The sequence below is a fragment of the Podarcis filfolensis genome, assembly GCF_964270895.1.
Source record: "Podarcis filfolensis genome assembly, chromosome: 2".
Lineage (NCBI taxonomy): Eukaryota > Metazoa > Chordata > Lepidosauria > Squamata > Lacertidae > Podarcis > Podarcis filfolensis.
In genome coordinates, this window is record NC_139605.1 from 112,910,237 (window position 1) to 112,932,115 (window position 21,879).

Consider the following 21,879-nt stretch of genomic DNA (forward strand, 5'->3'; position numbering starts at 1 on the left):
CCAATCCACTAAAACCCCATCATGTCCACCCTTAGTCATTCCCCCACAACTGAAAAGCTGCAAAGTCTCTCCATGGGATAACTGTTAGACCTGACTTCAACTGCAAAGCTCAATAAATCTTTTCAGTTTGGTCGTGCCCTTAATTTTTGAGAACCCCTAAGCTAAGTGCTTTTGATTGATACTTTATAGACAGGCTTTCTCGGGAGGTTGAGGATCCCAGAAGTGAAGAGGGGATTTGCAGGTGCATCGTGGCAAGAGAGAAAGGAGGAAAACATGAGCGCATGAATTGTGCCGCAAACGTGCAAGCTTCCTAGATACTCACGCCAGTACCAGGTTCACCAGGTTCACCAGGGCTGCCTTGAAATCCTTGAGGGCCCTGAAAAGAAGAGCACAGATACATAGTGGTCCCCTTGGGAAATTCTTCCATCTGCCTCATTTTTTTCTTCCAAACATGAGAGATCATCCAAAAAAGAGTTGAAAGGTTTTGATACTTACAGGAGATCCTGGAGGTCCTGGAGGGCCTCGTGGTCCCATAGGTCCCTATAATAGAAAATAAATAAAATTAAGCAATCATTACCCTCCCAAAAAGAAAGGAAGATACAATCCCAACACAGGAGATACATGCATTAAGAACCAGAGCAGGGCTTCTTCTATGGCTGCTGCTTCTTTAATTCTCCCTCTCTTTCTTTGTAGCATCCAGTGCTATTTGTATTTATAGAAGTCATTCGGCGGTGAAAACACACACACACACACACACACACTCGCTTTCCCTTGGAAACTGTCCATGTTTACTAAGCCCGAATTTCATTTACTGCTTGCCAAGAAATGCTAGAGAGTAGAAATTTCCTGCTGGAAGTCTTGTGGGATCTTGAAGAACAGTAGCTGCTGTCTGTCTTTGCATACTTCAGCTCTTGGTCCAAGTGCAACAGTGACCCGGCCCCTTAAAACAAATCTCTCTATTACTTCCCTGTCCATAATCATCTGTTTCAACTCTTTTGGCACATGGCTTGGGAAGTTCTGGCAAGCGATGCATAGGCCCGAAGACCTTTTCTCTCTCTCTCTCTCTCTCTTTAGAAGTCAGCCTTTCCGTTAAAGCGGCTTGCTTGAACAGTCTTGGAATAGCAGGTCAACAAACGCTTATAAAGTAAGTTAGGCAATAAAATTAATTTGTAACGAAAAGAAACGTGGTTTTCTGGAACTCTGGGTACAAAGGAAGGTGGTGGCGATGAGACTCTGATGGCATCACTCTGGCTTAACGTCAGGAATGGATTGGACTCTATGGGCTTCAATAAAACTATGCTGGTTGAGGTGCTGCAAGCAAAAGCTGTAGCTCCTTTGGGCCAAATGCAGCTATGCTGGTGACTCAGCTACCCTATTTTAAGGGGACAGAAACAGTCCCAGTATTACTGCAGTGCAGGGATCAGGAACAAGTGGCCCTGCAGATGTTGCTGGACTACAACTCCCATCATCCCTGACCATTGACCATGCTGTTTGGTGCTGATGGCTGTGGGAGTCCAACAACAATCCAGAGAGTCACAAGTTTCCCCTTCCCTATTGTAGTATATTATTGTATGCAAACCATCTTGAGCATCCTTCTGAAAGTATCTGAAGAGATTTTTTAAAAATAAATTTTAAAAATCAAATAATAAAATAATAAAGTTACCTAGCTATCTATTGATAGATCTATACACACGGTGTCAGTGTTACCTTGGAACATTTTATTTACTTTTCTTAACATTTATATATCCCACTTTCCTTCCATCACAGAAACAAAGGCACTGTACATGGGGCTCACGTGACCAAACCTAAGTGGTGGCCTCAGGTGGCTTCAAATTGTACCTTGGGAGAGCCTAAATGGTACATGGGGTGTCTGCTTGTCTGTTTTACTGTAGCTCTCTGTCAGAGAAACTAATATGGGCTATAAAAAACTCTGCATGTCTGGAGAAGAGGTGAGGAATCAAACACACATAGCACCACACCAGATCTACAAATTTAGGGCCATTTGGAAGAGCTCCTGTAACATTTACTCACTGGAAGTCCCACCACTTTCAATGCAACTCAACCCCAAAATGTGCTAAGGATTATGGCCCAGGTGTACATCATACCTAGTTCTCAAGATGGCTGAACTCTGACTGGTCTCACTGATGTCTTTCGTAATTTCTCTATTTTGTTCTGCAAAATGCATCTTCTGTCAAGCATTTTCTAATGTAAAACGAGGCTCTTGGCCTAGCCTACAGCACATATCCCTCACAGGTTTAACAGAAAGCAGGTGTGGCGGTTAAGTGTGCTGGACTAGGATCGGGTTCAAATCCACACATGGCCACAAAGATCACAGGTGACCTTGAGGGTTGTGGCTGAGGTTAAAATAGAGGGGAGAGGAAGAGGCATGTATGCTACCTTGAGCTCCTTAGAGGAACAGTAGGATATAAATGTAGTAATTAACATAAATATAATATCCATTAGTAGTTGGTCACATTCCAACAATCAAATGTTGTCTTAAAAAGCCAAGATTATGAATAAGTCTCAGACGCCGGCATAAGGCAGGAAGCTGCCGTTAACCACAGCTTCCTACTACATCTGAACGAGGAAACTGGGGTTAACAGCTTTCACACAAGCCAAAATGTAAAGCCATCATTCGAAGATGGTTTCTGAAGCCTGGCTAGCTTGGAAGTCATTAACCGTAGTCCTGGCTCGGACCTGACCTGAAGCTATGGTTATTTATAGCTTCTTGTTCCATCACTCACGCAAAGGAAGGAGTGACACAGCTGTGTGCAGGTACCTGAAGCTCATACCTATCTCAGTTTACTAGGCCAATCTCTGATCAACTGAACGTGACAATTCCACCTCCGCAGGACAGACTGGCTCCAGAGGGTAGCATTTGCCAAGTTCACAGGACCAATGGATGATCCACCATCAGCGCTACTCGACAGTGCCACCATTTTGTAGGGGGCACCCACCCAAGAAGCCCCAAGGCACCCACCATTTTCAGGCTAAGGCCCAATGAAGCCCTGGGTCTTGCCTGAGAGCCTCAAAACCCTGTAGGTGGGCACTGTCTGCAGAGAACCTAGGAAAATACCATTGTGCGAGTGGAGCTAAAAGTCTCTTAACAGACCGTTCTCACCATCACTAAACTACAATCAGTGACATAGTATGGGAGGGGCCACAGGGCGGTTGCCCCAGGTGCAAATTTGTTAGGGGCGCAAAATTTCAGCACCTGGTGCTGCCTCATGCTTTTGCTGCTGATGGCTTCTCCAAGCGAGCCTGGAAGTGACCTCTCTAGACAACAGAACAGCTCTTTTCTTACTTCCGTGGCTCTAATCTCCTGGGTGACGTGGATCCTGTTAGTATGCACATGCGTACTCCGTCCATTTCCCTTCCTTCCATCCACCTCCTCTGCATGGGCCCCGGGCACTGGCAACCCATGTTACGCCACTGACTACAATTGCCAGGATTCTTCATGGAACATCATCCCACGGCAGCCAGCTGCCATAAAACCAATACACCAGATATATCTGGGGTGAGGAACCTATGGACCTCTACGTCAGAGATCGCCAAATCAGAAGGCTTTCAGTGGCACCCCTGGGCAGGTGCCCAAGACTTTGAGCTTTCATTTTTTAAAGAGCTCTAGCCCTTCGAGAAAGAAAGTTATGAGGTGAAATGTGCAGGTACTTTCTAAGCAATTTCTGTGCAATGAAAATGGTGTAACTACCTTGCATATATTTCATGATACTAAGGAATGCTTCTGGTTGTTATTAGACAGCAACGGCATCAGTGTGTGTGTGTGTGTGTGTTTGTGTGCGTGTAAGAGAGAGAGATCTCCACAATCAGGGCCAGTAGGACATAGCTGACTTTCAACGGTAAGCATAAGATTGCCAGGAGTGGCTGCCTTGCTAATTTTGTGTTATGTCACACTCCCTCCATGGCAGCCATTTTGTGCCTAGTGCCCCCAGCACCCTCCTGAAATTCAAAATGTGCCCACTAGTCTAAAAAGTTGGGCAACCCCTGCTGTAGGTTGCTGCTAGATTACAACTCCCATTGTTGCTGATCATTGGCCGTGCTGGCTGGGTTGTAGTCCAACAATATCTGGAGAGTCACAGCATACCCACCCCTGCAATATACATTTGTCGCACAGACATGAGCTCAAACGACTTGGGGAGACTCTCCTGTGGTCCTTACCATTGGTCCTTGCATTACTCCCATCTGAGCGCCGCCTGCTTTCTCGTCAAATCCTCCAGCCATCTGAGCAGCGAAGTTCTGCAAAGATAAAGCACGGAGAGAACGTGGTCAGTTTCAGTGGAACGTGATGTGATCTGACGGAGAACATTCACACAATGAGGAATACAAGAAGTCTTTTGAAAAGTCCAGAGTTTCCCGTAGTATCTGATGGGCAAGCATGCCCACATCACAGAGGAAGGAATTAGGGCAAGCTCATTTTACATTTTTTTATGCTCCTTGGGGACTATACCTCCAGACATAGGGTGATATTTTTAGGAAGAATTTCATCTGGAGAAAAAAAGCAAGTTGTATTTTTTTGCCCACCCTATTATCAAGTCATTGTTTTGGTGTTTTCCACAACAGTAAACAAGCAGGGGGTCAGTCTGCAAGGATAGAAATCAACTTTGTGATACACAAACTTTCCAACAAGTTATCAAAAACACAAAACATTGTTCGTTATATCTAGAGACAGGGTGTCTGGAACACAGAGCTACATCACTGAATCTAAACAATATTCAAGTGCACTTGGAATAATTAGAAAGTGTGGCTTAAAAATGGACACCGACAGGTCAAACGTAGCTCCAAAAAAGCACTGTTATGCATTCTGAAAAGACATCACCTTGCCAACAAAGGTCCGTATAGTTAAAGCTATGGTTTTCCCAGTAGTGATGTATGGAAGTGAGAGCTGGACCAGAAAGAAGGCTGATCGCCGAAGAATTGATGCTTTTGAATTATGGTGCTGGAGGAGACTCTTGAGAGTCCCATGGACTGCAAGAAGATCAAACCTCTCCATTCTGAAGGAAATCAGCCCTGAGTGCTCACTGGAAGGACAGATCCTGAAGCTGAGGCTCCAATACTTTGGCCACCTCATGAGAAGAGAAGACTCCCTGGAAAAGACCCTGATGTTGGGAAAGATGGAGGGCACAAGGAGAAGGGGACGACAGAGGACGAGATGGTTGTACAGTGTTCTCAAAGCTACCAGCATGGGTTTGACCAAACTGCAGGAGGCAGTGGAAGACAGGAGTGCCTGGCGTGGTCTGGTCCATGGGGTCACGAAGAGTCAGACACGACTAAACGACTAAACAACAACAACAATGCATTCTGAGGAGAGCAGAACAACCCCATCAGATTTATTTATTAATCCTATTATGAAACCATTGAATACACCTCTGTACAAGGATGCATGTCCAAAGGCAGTGCCGGAGCGTATGCCCACCAGTTTGACCCAGTGGCGGAGCCGGGTGCAAGGTGCACAGCAGCTGAGGAGGGTGGATGGCAGTGTTGGCGCCCATTCTCCTGCTCTCCTCCCCCGGGTCAGGCCTGACCCGGGGCCGAGCTGCAGCCGGGCACAAGTGCTCAGCCAAGCCTCAGCTCCTTCTCACTCAGAGCCAGGCTCTGATGAAGCAGCCTGCTGCCCCCTCATGAAATTGTACTCAGAGCCACGGACCCCCATGGACACCCCCCCCACGCTACGCCTCTGTCCAAAGGTACAACCTCAAGATCAGTTACTTCCTAAAACATTTTAACTCTACCACCCTGTCCACAAAAGGGGAATGGGAAGAATGGACGTTTTCCACTCTTTTCGGTGGGTGTTTCCATACAGAGTAGCAACTCTAATGTTTACTAGTAGTGACTCAGTAAAGAATGTGGATCGTTGGCTACCCTATATGAACCTAGAGTAGAGGAATATGACTTGATGAGTGTGTCCTATGTGTGGAGTAACATTCAAAAATCAGGGTTAGTCAGTGGCGTAGCGTGGGTTGTCAGCACCCGGGGCAAGGCAAGTAATTTCCACCCCCTAACCTGTGGATTTGCGCCCCCTAACCAGTAGATTTGCGCCCCCTAACCCTAACCCCCAGATGTTGCGCCCGGTGCGGCCAGCCCCCCCTGCACCCCCCACGCTACGCCACTGGGGTTAGTTACTGCAAGCAAAGAACAAGAACACATTCTACACATTAATATCCTCCAGTATGCCGATCTTTGATATTGTTTACAGACCCCTAATAGCAATCAAGCGTGGGTTTCAAAAAATAAAATAAAATATAGTCATTAAACTATGTTACAGTGTAGTGTTCCTCAAACATGGGCCTGCATATGTCTGACTACAAATCCCATCATTTCTGACTACTAGCCAAGCTGGCTGGGGATGGTGGGAGTTGTAGTCTAGCACCACTAAGTTCCCTGGGACTTCTTCCCAGGTAAGAGGGTATAGGATTACAGCTTTTGCGACTCTAAAATACAGCCTTAAGGAAATGCACTAATGGAATGTCTGCCTTTGTCCAGACCTGCCACTCTCCTGATTGTTTCATAACCTGACACAAGATCAAAACCTGCTCAGCCCTAGCATCACTGTCACTGCAACCCATTGCTAACTGGCTTCCCCAGTTGAAAATTACAGTTCCAAAAATTTCCCTGAAATAGACACAACTGTTTGGTGTAGCCATTAATCTGCTGGGGCTAGTAAAGGCCACCTAATGACCCTCAAAACTAGAGTTGCCTAGATAAGCTGGGTGTAATTAACTAGGAATGAATTTAAGGCGCTTTGCGGAGGAATTTCAAATGTATTTTGGACCCACAATGGAGTATGGAAATAGGTATGCTTAAGACTACAGAAATCAGAGGGCTTACGCACATCTAATTCTATACTGGGCTGTTGATCCAAGTCTATAGACAGTGGTGAGCCCTGATGATCCTCCTCTAGCACAGTAGTTTTCTACCTTGAGGGAACCTTTTCCAAATCAACTGAACTGCATTTGATTCCTGCATTGTAGGGGGTTGGACTAGATGACCCTTGGGGTCCCTTCCAACTCTACAATTCCATGATTCTATGATCTCCTATGAAATTATCTATGCCCCTGCCACAGACCACCAGTGCATTAAAAAGTATTCTATGACATCTCACAGTTAGAAAAAAAGCCATAGCCCAGCCTGTTGAGAACACTGTCCGTCTTGCATGAACTGAGAATGTATTGCTATGTGTCGGGGGGGCCGGGGGAGTGGGCTGTATGCCAAGACCCTTCTAATTCCTAGATCCAGCGTTAAAATCTAAGGAAGGATTCAAATTGTTGGAATAGCCAGAAAAGTGTTTTTTTATATATATAATGGCCCTATAAATATAGGTCATTAAGGTATCAAAGGAAGTGGCTCTGTGCCAGACAATTGGGGGGGGGCTCCCTCAACTCACTATTTGTTAGAAAAGACAAAGGCCAGAATTGAGTTGTATAAGGGTAAGCTAGAACCTGGAGGAAGAAGCAGGCTGAAGCCTATGAAAGAAAGAGATGCCTGATTTCTGTGGCTCTGGAGAAGCAAGACCCGCTTGGGGTGTCAATGCTGTGAACCCCTCCATCATAGGCTCAGGTTGTACATATGTTTAAATAAAGCATATGCCATAAGGCCCTTGTATCTACGGGACCGCCTCTCCCGGTATGCCCCGCAGAGGACCTTAAGGTCCATGAAAAACCATAGTTTAGAGGTCCTGGGCCCTAAGGAAGTCAGACTATCCTCCACCAGGGCCAGGGCCTTTTCAGTGATGGCTCCGACCTGGTGGAATGCTCTGTCCCATAAGACTAGGGCCCTTCAGGATTTAACCTCCTTCCATCGGGCCTGTAAGCTAGAGCTATTCCACCTGGCCTTTAATTTGAATTCAGCCTGATTTTTTATTTCCTTTCTCTTCCTTGCCCCTCCCCCTTTTATGAAGATCACCCGCTCTGAGACCCCACAGCTAATTCTCCCCTGGCCTCCTCGCTGGCCCAAGCAGGACCAATTCAGCCAACTAGCCCTTGGGGATTATCTAATTGATTTTTGAATTTTATTGTTATTCATGTTTTTATACTGTATTTTATGCTGCTTTTATAATTAAGTGTTTTAAATTTATTGTTAGACGCCCTGAGCCCGGTTTTTGAACCGGGAAGGGCGGGATATAAATAAATAATAAATAAAAAATAAAAATAAAAATAAAATGAAGACACTACAATCTCCACTGTACCTCATTCCAAAGGAAACACAAATGCATGGGTAAATGCCTGGAACCCCTGGAATCTCACACTGCTCAGAGATAGGGGTGGCGTTTTTCTAGAGAATACCCAACACTCCCTTGCAGATGACTTCTGGCAAAAAAAAGCTTGGCAGTGAAGAGTTAGACAGTGTTTCAAGGGATTCTGACTTATTGCAGAAACGCATGTTATTGTGGGGAGGGGGAATTTCCAGAGGACCCTCCCAGAACAAGGTTTGAAAACCACAACTCTAATGCAGATGATGGCAAAAGAGGGCAATCTAGGCCACTGAAAACCCAGCAGTCTGTTGTATTCTGAATATGTGGCATTTTTTAGGTAGCATATTATGCATGCTGAACTGAATTAAGGCTTATTGCAGAGCTAGAACACCAGGAATTCTTGGTAGGTAGCACAGTGAAAGAGCTCTTTTCATTCTGTAACCACACATGAAATGTGTGTGTGTGTGTGTGTGTGTTTGTGTGGGGTGTGTGTGTGTGAATCAAGCAGAGGATACTCACTCCACCAAGGCCAGGGGGACCTGGAGGTCCAGGAGGTCCAGGAGGCCCAGGGTTGCCAGGTGTACCAGGTTCGCCATCTCTGCCACGTGGTCCAGGAGCACCCTATTTTTAAAAAGGAAGAAAAACGTCCCAAGGAAGTCAGATCATAAACCACTATATCATCTCATCCAAGATTTCACAGGGAAAATCATGTTTTAAAACGGCAACGGCACACGGTTCAATTAACCCTCATAATTGGTATCATGCATCTTATACAGTCCGAATCTAGACACGTCTACTCAAAAGTAAATCTCACCGAGTTGGCCTGAGGGTTCATAGGATTGTGGACTTAAAATATTGCTAAGTCTTCTCTGTTAATTTCATCTGTGTATTAACAGCCCAGTCCAAATAATTGTTACGCTCACAAATGTAAAAAAGCTCAGCAGTGATGCCAGTACATGCTACTGCTCTGCTTTAGCAATCTGTGGCCTGTGTATACTTATGATCGCACAACAGTCAGATTTTCTAGGGAAAAAACTATTTAGGATGCAGGAGATGGCCCTAACGGACCCTTCGGTTGTGTGCATTTGCATAAACTGCTTTGGGAAGCTCCTTTCTTCTTTAAAATTGAAAAAGACTGATTTTAGAAACTTCTAGTTTAAGCCCCTGCCCAATACACTGAATTCAAAGCTAGAGCCCCTCTCACTACCTGACAGGTGTCTCTCCTGCCTCTGCAGGGATATCTCCAACAAGAGAGAGCCCACCTACCAAACCTGGAGCTGGTTCCACTGTCAGACTGCTGTGACCATTAGCAGAATCTACTCCCCTGTAACATAATCCTATTAGATTGCAGAGTGATTTAACAGTCAATTGTTCTTCCCAGGGAACTCTGAGGATCTGTAGGCCCTGTGAGGTGAACAGGGGTCTCCTAGCACCCTTAACAAGCCACAGTTCCCATGATTCTTTGGGAGAAGCCTTGACTGTTTTAAAGTGGGATGATGCTGCTTTAAATGTATAGTGCAGATGTGACCCTAGTCTTGCCCTTTGGGGCAGCAGAGAACAACCCTTTGCCTCCTTCTATGTGATTTCCACCCCCTCATCACCTTTGCTGCCATCCTCTGAACCCATTTCCAATTTGTCTACCTCCTTCTTAAAGTACCCAACATTGGGTGCAGTAGTTTAGATGAGGCTGGCACAGAGCAAAGTTGAACTATTACTTCTCATGACCTGAAAACTATAGGCCTATTGAGTCACCCTAAAATACAAACATGTTCTCCGGCCAAAAATGTGATGCGCACGGGGACTTGTTTCACATGCTGGGGATGGCCCTATCCATTCAACAGAGACAGCCAAGGAACAAAGATGTACAAAAGAATACTACAGCCCCAGACGCTTGACGAAAGGAACGCTTGACAAAGTGCTGCTCTGCGCATGCGCGAAGCGCGATTTAGCGCTTCTGTGCATTCGCAAGCAGCAAACCCGGAAGTAACCCATTCCAGTACTTCCAGGTTTGCCGCGGATGTTGGACGAAAAGGACCCTAAACGGGGCGGACTCAAAACAAGGTACTACTGTACTTCCTCCCTGGGGTGGGGAGAAGAGGGGGAATTGTTCCGCCTTGCAGTGATGGAATGATCAGCATAGCACAATGCTGAATTCCTCCAAAAATATTTGCCTAGTTGCCTATGGTGAGCAAGCATTGCTTCCAGGCGACAAGGCAGAAAAGCTCTTATGAATTCAGAAACGAGTTGCATTTATTTCTGCTTCAGACCTTCGACGTACCACAAAGAGCCGTCATAGTTGTCTGTGGGAAGGTGAGGCAGTAAAGCAACTGTGCGGGCATGCAACTTTTGCAGATTGGTTTACAAGACTGCACACAACAGTATGCTTTAATCTCACAGGTACAAATCTTATATTTAATACTCCAGGTACACTGCTCAGGGTGGCACTGACGATCCTCTCCCACCATGCTCCACTCCCGCCTCTCCCCCCAAAATTTTACCACCACAAAAACCTTATGAGGAATGTTAGACTGAATGATAGCAACTGGTCAAAGATCAGGCAGTAAGTTTCATGGGTGAGGGGAACTTGAACCCAGTTCTTCCCAGTCCTAATCCAACACTAACCATTTCATCACTCATTCTCGTTTGAAAAAATACTGAAACCTTACTCCCTGACTCTCCTAAGCACAAAAAGCAGACTATTAAGTGCTCATCTTGTACCCTCTACAACTAACTTTCCAAAATCAACACTTTAATGTGTGTACATCATCATCAAGATGCCCCTGACTTGAAGATATGACAGGTTTGATATTTTAAAAACGAGCAAAGCCAAGACTTGAGAATGGAAGTCAGGTGCTTTCAGCCGTGATGTACAATGCAATCCTATACATGTTTCCTGGAGATTAAGTCCCATGGTGTACAAAGGGACTCGCTCCCTGGAACGCATGCATAGGACATAGCTGTCAACTTTTCCCTTTTCTTGCGAGGAATCCTATTTGGAATAAGGGAATTTCCCTTTAAAAAAGGGAAATGTTGGCAGCTATGGCATAGGATCTATCTTAATCCTTTGCCCAATGTGTGAGAAGTTGGCATTACCTTCTCTCCTTTATCTCCGCGTTCTCCCCTTGGTCCTTGTTCACCTGAAGGTCCCTTAAGCAGGTGGAGACAAGAGACTCAGTTAGATATTTTGGTGAACATTTTCCTCCAAAACAATAAAATATTGTAGCAGAGGAGCTCAGTTCCCTACCTGTGGTCCAGGGGGTCCTCTTGGTCCTACAACCTGGACAGGAAAGAGCGAGAAAGAGAGAGAGAAAAAGCTGGTTATGTTGGAAGCACATTTTGTTTTGACAGCATTCAAGGGATGAGAAAGGCGGACACAGAAAGTGTAGCACTTACATCTTTAATATCGCCAGGTTCTCCTTTTTGTCCCTGCAAAATGCAAAGTGTGCACAAGGTTTAACAGGACAACGGAACAAAACACCAAAGCCAGGCTTCCCCTACACACAAATGATGCCCTGTGTTCAACTCATGCACAATGTTGACATTCTATCTAGACTCCCTGCCTGAAACACTGTGCAACTGTAAGCAGGCCTGTGTACTTGAAAGGGGTAAAGAACATCTGGGCCCCAATTTTGCACAAGAGGTATGCATAAACTTAGCCTAAGTTTTGAATGGCCTTATTTAAGTCAATGGAAGTATTCATTGCTTTTAAGTTAAGGAAACATTTCGGCTTTTTCACTAGGTCTGGGATATGAGAAGCGCAGTTCACATTTCATGCCCATGAGACAGCTCGGCTCTGCAATAATTCACAATAACCATCTGTTGCAGTAGCTCCACTGGCTTCTCCAGATTTCCTTCTGTTCTTCGCGGGGGACAGGAAATGAGGTACATTCTACATGCCAAATGAATATGTGCAGCAAGCGACTGACAGGGCAGCCGACTTGACATATTCCTGTGCCTTAGACAGCATCTCGATATGCAGAAATCAGCAGGCAAATCATTTTAGGACATCTTAAGCAGTAAGAATTATTGCCTTGTTAATGCCCTCCACTGATACACCACCTTTTTAAGAAAAGCAAAGGCAAGAGTCGAAATACTGAAACTATAAAAGAAATCTGCAGGTCAGATAGCTGTCAAAGACAACAGGAGCTGACGCCACAAGTAAAATTTGGCACCCCCTGGGGGCAATTAAATAAAGCATTCAGTTGCCTCACCTTGGGGCCAGGTTGCCCTGTTAAGAAAAAACGGGGGGAGGGGAGAGAAAGAAAGCATCAGAACCATATCGCCATAAATCACATGAGCATTAAAGTACCTTCAGCCGTACGCATGAGATGCACACAATAAGACAAGGGGGGCAGGAAGATAAGGGAAGAGGCTCTGTGACTCGATGGTGGTGGTGAGGAGATGCTGTGCTTTTCTAAACCCATCCGCTGTGCTGGAGATACTGCTGCCCCAGGAAAATTATAGGCACAGGACTTTTACACTTGGAACGAAAGCCCCATGCAAAGTGGCAGAGCAGGAAAGCACAGACGGAATAATAGGATTCCAAACCAATCGCTGCATGTTCAAAGCCATACTGCAGGAGCACTCAGTTTAATTCCATTTTGCCCCACTGGAATTAAGTGTTCTGTTTATCAAAGCAGCAGCAGCAGCGCACATTCGGCCATGATCCTGCACACAAGTACGCATGCCTAAGGCTGCAATCCTATGCAGACATATTTGGGACTAAGTCCTACAGAACTTAGTGGGAGTTTCTTCCAAACAAATGTGCCCAGGGTGCAGCTGCAAATCTCACTGAGAGATGTGAGACAGATTCCAAACCTAAGCTTGGAAGAAAATCCTCACCGAAATTACGAATCAGTTGGACTCGTCACCAATCAAGCATGATTAGGATCAATCTGTTAAGCCATCGCAAATGTGCACAGAACAACAAGTTTTAGAGGAAAGCATGCTTTTCATGTTTTGTTTCATTTTTTTAAAAAAGCAAGAGTGACACAAAATGCAGAAGTTAAAAGCCACATTCAGCTTAACAGCAAATAAATATTGCGGAAGGGACACAGTTAACTTTTGCAAGGCTCAACCCTTTACTCATTCTGGCTGCCTCACACTGTCATTTGTTTTACTTTTTGAAGTAGAGGAGCCTCAAAGGTAAAAGGGTTAAAAAAGGCCACTTCTAATTGTAACATGACTCCTGGGATAGAGCGAAGGCGTTCACATTACACACACATACAAAAAGAACACCGTTTTTGGAACCTGAAATAATGCTGGATTCTTTCCTTGCACCAACTAAAAATCACAGTCACTTTGCTAACCATGCCTCCTGGGCAGCACTTTTGAGACATAGCAAAGCACTATTAATCACCCCCAATATCTCAGGTATGAAAGCTAGCCCCCACCCCCTCGCTTCCTGACTGTCTATTTTCTCACAAGGCTGAATCTTGAGCTGCTGGTTCTGAGACCACTTTTTTAAAAAATAAAATAAAATCTCAGAGTCCCTTAAGGCAGTAGCATCAAGGGGCTGCAAGAGTAGAGGGAGTAAAACGTGGTTGGGGGTGTATCTGCCAACATCTTCCATAGTTTTACACTGCAGCTGGTTCCCCAAAAATGAGGATAGTGTTTCACTCCTACTAGCTCCAAAGCCTACACTCTGCAAGAGGTTTTTTCACATCTCTGGCCAGCACATGAAATGGAAATGGCTGAAGAGCAATGCAGAATGGGTGCAATCCTGAAAAAGCAGGCATGCCAAAGTCACGTTGACATTAATGGGATTAAGAAACACTCAAATTCCATTGATTTCAGTAGGACTTAGGTGCATTATAACGGGGGGGGGGTGTACTGGAGGCACTTATTTTAAAGTACTATAATTTACCATCAACCTTCTTATTATCACTACTGTATTTAGCATTCTCTGGATTGCACACAATAAAGTTTGTGCAAATCCCACTGATTTAAGTGGAGCTTTACATGCCCCTAATGTGTTTAGGATGGGACAACTCACGTTTAAAAGACCCCATTAAGGGGGGAAAGGTTTAATTTGGTGGTTTAATGAGACCTTTCTCATCTGAGTGAAACTGTAAAGGAACTGTCCTTGTCCAGCTCACCCTGTAATTTCTGACACTGAAATCACAGCTAAACGCGGTGCAGTTGGGGGGAAGACACGGTATCATATACTTAAGCACTGCAATGCTCTTCTCATTTCCTTCATGTTCACAAAAATATATACAGTGATGGCAAGTGGGCCACAGAAAAGCTTGATTCAAGGCTGCATGTCTGAGGATCTGGTACTTTACCAGACCAGCCTTTTAAAAATAAACATTTATCTGGTCACTTCTAAGGAGTGAAACTTTTCTCCAGGGGACCAGACAGGAAATGTTTTGTAAAGTGGCAGATTTTTTTTTTCCTTTTAGCCCATCAGTGTGTCACAAACACAGATACACTCTGCTAAGTAAACAACTGTGGGCTACCTATTTTATGGGCTTGCTTACATGGACAAGTTAATCTTTTGTCAATACTGCTACCCATCTAAGTTCCTTCACATAAACTATGACTCAAATAAGATAAGACGTATTTTCTGCACCTGAAACTGCTTTACCAACTATGAGAAGTAGCCTTTCCTAGCAGTTGCCATGGATGCTGCAGAGCTTTTTGTGGTTTGCATCCATGGCCTTTAGGAAACATCCCCCCCCCCCTTTTTTTTTTTGCTATTATCTCTCAAGTAATTTATTTATATGGAATGGAAATAAATAAATTACGACCACTGGCGGCAGGCTGGTCAGTTGGGCAGGTGGGGCAACACTCTCCGAAGCCTATCTCAGGGTTGGGACAGTCTCTCGGTTCTTCGCAGATTATGTTGTCGCAGAGGATAGTCCCAGTATCACAGACACAGATCCGGCAGCGCTCAGGTTTCCACACATCTTTATCACTATACCTCTGCCCATTCTGTACACAGCTGCCTGCCTCCTCTGTGCCAGAAGGGGAGGGAAAGAGCAGGGTAGGGTAGGGGGACAAAAGAGTCAAAAAAAGGGAAAAGGGAAAAAGAACCAGAAAGGAGGGGAGAGAGAAAGAAACAGGGTAATAACATCAGCATTGGTTATAGCAATCCTAAATAATGAACACAAAGGTGGCCTCTTCTGTTCCAGACTGGCTCCATTCAAGGACATCTCTCCATCTTCCCCACATTTATGATATTTTGGCAGTGTTATCCAGAAGCAAAAAAAGGGGGGGGCTTAGTAATCTGCTCTCTCTCTCTCTCTCACTCACACACACAAATACAAACACACAAAGACCCCTCAGTTCTCACAATGCTGGTTTGAGAGCCTTTACCAGGACACTACAGAACAGGGATGGGGAGCCTGTGGCCTTCTCAACAGCTCAAACTAGCATGGCCCCTTATGGTGATAAAGGATGATGGGAGTCGTAGTCCAACAATGTCTGCAGGGCCAGGGGCTCTTCTGCACCCCTGCTGTAGAATCATGGAGGTTTTCTTCCTATAAGATCTCTGGAGCTCCAGGCAGGACATAGCTTTACTTTGCTTGCTCCTCACAACAAACCCTTTGTGAGGTAATTCTCAGTGAGGTAAGGGCTAGGCAAGGGTCGTAGCTACTCGCCCCCTAGTTGCCTCTCTGAGAGATGAACAGGATTTTGAACCTGGCTCTGCCACAGTGTGAAACACTCTGCCCGCTGTGCCACTCTGCCGGGATGCACAGCGTGTGGAATGCCACTTTCAGAGAGGGCATCTGGCAAATTCTAGGCCCAATTCTGCCTCGGCCTCAACTTCAGCGCATCTTTTAACAGTTGTCATACACACCTCTGTCCACAGCAGCAAGAATGCTGAATTGGCAGATGATGGGGATACAGAGGAGAACAAGTGTCCCAAACAAAAAAAATCTGGTGTTTAAAAAGTCTCCCGAAGGCCTACATGCTTGAGCCTGGTCTGGCACTACTAGCTCTGCAGCTTGAATTCTTGGGTGCACTTCTGGTGTGCAAGAAATTCAAACCGATCGGCCATTTCTTAGTCAGAACAGCGTTATACTAGGCCACATAGTCGATTCAGGTTTGTAACCTCGGGCCAAAATGGAAACTGCCGCCACCTGGCAATCGTGGGGAAGGGGCGATGCTAGAGACCCTTTTAAAATGCTTCTCATCTGGAACACAGACAGCAGAGTGCGCCTAAGAAAGAGCAACGACCCTATCTGACTCTCTGTATGTGCAGAAGAGGACTAAAGCTGTTTTTCCAATTAAAAAGGAGTGAGTGGTTTAGGTTTTTTTAAGCAGCAGTAGACAAAATTGATGTGAGATCTTGAAGTTGGCAAGGGGGGGTGCATTTTGGAACTGGAAGGCACGAGTAATAGATGGCAGAAACCCCGGTGCTCTAATCAGAAGAACTGACCATGTTTATCCCCCATTAGGAGACTTAAATAGAAATGATCGTGGTAGGGAAGAGGTCACTAGAAACCCATTAAAAATGTGCCCCTTTGGCACATGCTTTCCTCTTCCCCACCCCACCCCCCACTTTCTAAAACACATCCTAGTGAAGGCTTGACAGCACCAGCAAAATGACAGGGGGCTTATTGTGCCCTGAGCAGGGGGAGCCTGCAGGAGCCCAAGGGACCCACGCACTCATGAATGGGGCTTTTCTCGAGTGCACACAGAGCGCGATTCACATGGCCCAGTTAGGGACTAGTTTAAATAAATATGGGCAGCATTTCAGCATCTGGAAGCTATTGCCGCCAAAGGCAAACAAATGTTCATAGAGCGGGAATTGAGCTCGCTCCCTGACCTGGGAACACACTTTAAAAATAAAATAAAAGACATAAATACAAGACGAGACTCCCAAAAGGCGTGCTAAGGTAACAGTGAGTGAAAAAGCAACGCTATAGGCAAATCCACTCTCTCCTTAGCTCATAAGAATGCAACAATAGGTCCTTTTGAAAAAGGTAAAGGGAGATATCTGTGGTCCCTTACCACACACCTCTGAAATTCAACGCTTGACCTGAAATCGCTGGACACAATGAAGGGAAAATGGATGTGCTAAGCTGCACTGCTGTGCAGTCAGGCCAGCTGATCACAACTGTCTAAACTTTAAAGAGAAGCAAGGGCACCTGACTGACATAACACAGCACCTACCAAAGAGATGGTCAAGGACAACTCTCCACAGGGCACCCCAGCTCAAGGCTGAACCCAGAACCCAGAACCCTTTCCAGGGGAGGCTGGTCATGGGGCAGAGCCTTACCAGTAATCTTCTCACCGAGAATGAATGGGAGAAAACCAGAATTGGTGACACCACCACCACTTGGCTGCCCCTACCAGGTACACTGCCCCACCTCCCGCAACTGGCCCTTTCTGCTACTAACTTGGAAAACTCAACTGCAGAGATTTGCTCCACATGAGCAAAAAGGAATTCAACTCCTTGGCCTCCCCCTGTCTTTCCCCCCCCTTCTTTTTCTGGAAGCTCGAGCTGAGAAAAATAAAGCATGGCCTGTGATCCAAAGGGAGAGGCCTCCCTCCACCCTCACCCTGCTTCTCGAGCTCTATTCCCTGCAATTGATTTACAGTCTGGAGCATACGGAGGCAGGCGTGCAATTCGAGCAATAGGGAACCTACCCAAAGAAATGAGCTTTTTTAAAAAAAATAAAAAAAGTTCTTTCTACCTAATAAAGTTTCCGTCTTCCATCCCTGAATAATATCCCAGACAACAAAAGCTTTCTGGGTAGGGGGGAAGGGACAGCCCTGACTGTATGGTTGCTGTCTTTCGTAGTATCACATTTTGCGATTATTTTGTAATTCATTAGAATATATATATATTCTAATATATATATGCAATGTGAATGGGGGGAGCAGGGAAAGGACATTGCCACAAGGAAGAAACTACTGTATCTTCTACCACCTAATTTAAGAGAAACCATTTTTTCCCTGGGTTTAAATTTTGCATGCATGTGCTGTTCATGCATATATTGGGGGGGAGGTAGGAGAGGGGGAGAGAGATGGAGAGAACAGAGCAAACTAGACTGATGTGTCTCTGGAATGCTTTGCACCCTTCAGGTGGCCTCTTGAGTTGGGGGGGAATTTTCCCTTCTGCTCCTTTCAACAACAACAAAAAAATCTGTTAGCTATCAAATTCCCTGGGATCTCCATCTGCACCTTACTCCACATCCCTAACTGAATTGGGGGAGGGAGCAAAAGGGGAGGACAGATTTTTTCTGCACAAAGACCTTTCTTTGTAAAAAAAGGGAAAAGGGGGGGGGAGAGAAGGCAAAGAGTCTTGCCTGTCTAACCCCAATGTTCTCTTTTGTCTGGATACCCCTTTGAACCCATCGCCACCACATTCAGTTAACTCTTTCGCGGCCGCCACAGGCAGAAAGTGCATTTCCACCACTTTCGGGTGAGCTCTGTCTTTCTGACTTAGGGGGTTTGTGGGGGGCAGAGTCCTGGGTGGAATATAATGGTTTGGCCGGCTCTTTAAGTAACCTTATCCCCCACGTCACCCCTCTCCCCGAAAGGCCAATGACAGAAGAAATGGGGAAACCCTGGGATTGTGGTAAGTGGAGCTCTCTTCTCAACCAAGCAGGCACCACAGTGCATCCTCCCCCTCAACAGGCATATCAGTATCTCATACCAGAGGAGATGATGGAGAGCAGCTTTTTATGGGAAGGAAAGAATCTGGTGAGCAAAGGAGAGAAATCCAAGCACAGGAAGGCCAACTCGGAACAGAAAGTTTAATTGTGCAAACCCTCAAACTCTCGGTCTTTGCTCCAGATCTTTCTTTTTTAAACACCTCTTCCCTCCCTGTTATTTCCCCACCTCATCCGGATAGGTTTTCTTTTTCGCCCTCTTTCAGAAGGAGGAGGAGGAGCAGCAGCAGGAGAAGAAGAAGATGGAGAAGAAGAAGAACGGTGCAACTTACGTATATCCTCATCCTGACATTTGACAACTGCTAATAAAATGACTTGCGTGGCTGCTAGGAGCACTAGAGTCCTTGAATCCACAAAGCTGAACATGTCTAAATGTTAGACATGCAGGACCTTTGCGGGGAGGAGGGAGGTGGTGGTGGTGGTGGAGGAAAAGGTGGTGATGGTAGTTCCCCCAGTGGCTACCGAGCCTTCATGCAGCCGATCCTCCCTTTTCTTTGGAAACAGCAGGAGAATCCAAAGTCCCCCCCGGAGGCCCAGCAGAAAGTCCCTCTGCTGCTGCCGTCGTGTGCTCCGGGCTGAGGCACCGCGGCTTTATGCTCCCCTCTGCCTTCTAGCAGCCAGCGTATATGCCCAGGTCCCCGTCCCCCCCCCCTGCCCCCCAGCTGAGCTGTAACCTGAGCCCCAAGCCTTGTCCCCGACGGTAGAGACCCCTCCCCTCCTGGCCCATCTCAAGTGCAGCAGGAGCCCTGCAAGCCAAAACGGGTGGCAACCGGGTGAGAGGCAGGGAGGGGTCTGTGGCTCCTTCCCCCCGCCCTCGAAACACCCATCTCCATACCTCGACGGCGGGCGGATCCAAAGTGAATCAGTCCCGCCACCGGGGGACTGCAAGCTGCAGAGCGCTCCTGGGTCGCTCCGCTTCTCCGCGCGCAAGAGCTGGCTGCTTCTGGACTTTCGTCTACTGCGCTAAGCTCCTTTCCCTCCGCCTGGGAAGAAGCAGGGACCAGGATGAGTCCCCCCCGGGGTGGGGAGGGGGGGTCCGGGGGAAAGCCACGTAAACGGAGCCAGGATCAAGAGGGGCCTCGGGGAACACCGGCGGCTGCGCCTCCGCACCTGCTCCAGAGTTTGCAGCCGGTCCGGTTTCACTTCGAATTCTCCCGGACGGCGCAGCTCCCCGGCTTTTCCGCCAACGAGGAGTGCGGGGAACACCTGCCGCCTTCGTGGTCTAGGTTTTCTAACGCCTAACTACACAAATACCGTTTTCCAGCCCACCCACCCCCAGTGGTTTCACCCCCAGCTTCCAATTGCACCGTTGCTCTCCTCGCTCTCACAATTCGGAGCTGATTCGCGCTATTTCCTTTTCCTCGCTTCGCTTTGCAAACTATACGGATCCAACCCTCTCCTCCTTTCCATCGACCCTTCCCACTCTGCCTTTCTCGGGATTTTTACACACACACACACAACGTGCATGGTGGCTTTCTGGCCTAAAGTTGTGAGATCGCTTTTAAAGATCAGGTCCCGGCGCAAAGATCCCGGGACAACTCTTCCTACCAGAAGCAGGAAGCTTGAAGACAACGCATTGCAGCGCCGCTACTGCATGGCGACGGGTGGAAGAGTTGTGCCTCTGGCAACGAACCCTAGGCCAGACAGGCGGATACAGTGTATTATTATTATTATTATTATTATTATTATTATTATTATTATTATTATTATCGTTGTTGCTGCTGTTAAGGCAGCAGGGCAGGTTGCAAGCAATTTAAAAATCAGGGTTAAAACAAATCACAGTCATGGAAATAGGGTGGCTTAACTCCCTTAAGACTACAGGATCTGCCCCCATTCATTCTCTGCCCCCGCTCTTTAAAAGTTAAAAGTTTGATGGCAAGTCTCTTGAGATCATTGGAAAGGACACAGGATCCCGCCGTTAAAGCGCAACGCTAGACAAGGGGCTTCGTGCCTCGATTCCGGCGTCCGATTATTGATCGATTCCCCAGCCCAGCCCGCCTCTTCCTTCTTTTCCCCCGCCCCGGTGCACGAATCTCCTGGGGCAGGAAAAAGGAGGAGAGGTGTGCAAGTCTGGCGGGTGGAGGAGGAAAAGACGGCGCAAAAGCACGCGCCACACCCCTATGCATGGGTTTACTCGGAAGTAAGCCCCTCTGAGAGAGGGGCTTACTCTCGAGGAAGCCCGCGCAGGATCGCACCAGCCCTGCAAGTGTGTACTTAAGAAGCGTGCGTCGCGCCCTGCTTTCGGTGGCGTCGCCGCGCAAAAGCCGCCAAGGGAAGCTTTGTTTCCCCAAAGCGAGCCCGGAATCCCCTTGCGCACGTGGCTGGCGCGTAGGGATCCAATGAGAGCGTTCCAAAAGAGACCCGCCTTTGCGGATGGAGGGAAGATTCCCTCGTTAGGGAATGCTGAGTGAATAGGTCAGTGGTTTTCAGCCAGTGTGCCGTGGTATCCTAGGGTGCCTTGAATGGTGGGCTTGGGTGCCACGGGCAACACTGGCCTCTGTCCCTCTTTCCTCCCATCCTTCCCCTGATGCCCTCTGCTGTCTCTGCCTCCCTTTTTTTTAAAAAAGATATTTATTGAGATTTTACAAAAACATAAGTTTACAAAATAGAAAAAAGTCGTATAGAAAGAAAAAGATACAAAAAAGAGAGCATACAAAAATACATAAAAAATAAAAATACGAAATACAAAAAACAAAAAACAAATAGATAAAAAAGAATTAAAAACAAATCCGTTTTTTGTAACTTTAAACTCATTAGCTTGTTTCCTTGGCCTCACACCTCCCCTTTTTGTATTCCCATTTAAATAATCAAATCAGCAAATCCTTTCCCTCTTTCGTTTATCTTAACTCCATATCTTAACATATTATAACTCTATATTTTCATCCATTATCAATTCATTTTTGCATATTCTTATTAACTTTGTTGCTAATGCCACTTATTTTCAATCCAACATCATTTTAACATTCATTAATTTTACAGTGTTTCTGCAGATAGTCTTTAAATTTCTTCCAGTCTTCTTCCACCGACTCTTCTCCCAGGTCTCGG

At 46.3% G+C, this 21,879-nt stretch overlaps 1 protein-coding gene across 9 annotated transcripts in view; it reads right to left on the reverse strand.

Annotated features, from left to right (window-relative positions):
* Nucleotides 1-21,130, reverse strand: part of COL2A1 (collagen type II alpha 1 chain) — a 100,197-nt gene extending 79,067 nt beyond the window's left edge. Inside the window, exons 1-10 of one of the 9 annotated variants that reach the window (XM_083599170.1) lie at nucleotides 20,640-21,130; nucleotides 14,959-15,165; nucleotides 12,418-12,434; nucleotides 11,600-11,632; nucleotides 11,451-11,483; nucleotides 11,300-11,353; nucleotides 8,726-8,827; nucleotides 4,177-4,254; nucleotides 496-540; nucleotides 323-376 (exon numbers count right to left, since the gene is read on the reverse strand). In XM_083599170.1, coding sequence (XP_083455296.1) covers nucleotides 323-376; nucleotides 496-540; nucleotides 4,177-4,239 — 162 coding nt within the window. In that variant the 5' untranslated portion in view covers nucleotides 4,240-4,254; nucleotides 8,726-8,827; nucleotides 11,300-11,353; ... (3 more) ...; nucleotides 14,959-15,165; nucleotides 20,640-21,130. Of the gene's footprint in view, nucleotides 1-322; nucleotides 377-495; nucleotides 541-4,176; nucleotides 4,255-8,725; nucleotides 8,828-11,299; nucleotides 11,354-11,450; nucleotides 11,484-11,599; nucleotides 11,633-12,417; nucleotides 12,435-14,955; nucleotides 15,166-15,503; nucleotides 15,984-19,106; nucleotides 19,482-19,944; nucleotides 20,351-20,639 lie in introns of those variants that run through there. The other 8 variants (XM_083599174.1, XM_083599172.1, XM_083599167.1 and 5 more) reach the window with 8 other exon arrangements.
* Nucleotides 21,131-21,879: the final 749 nt, after the last annotated feature.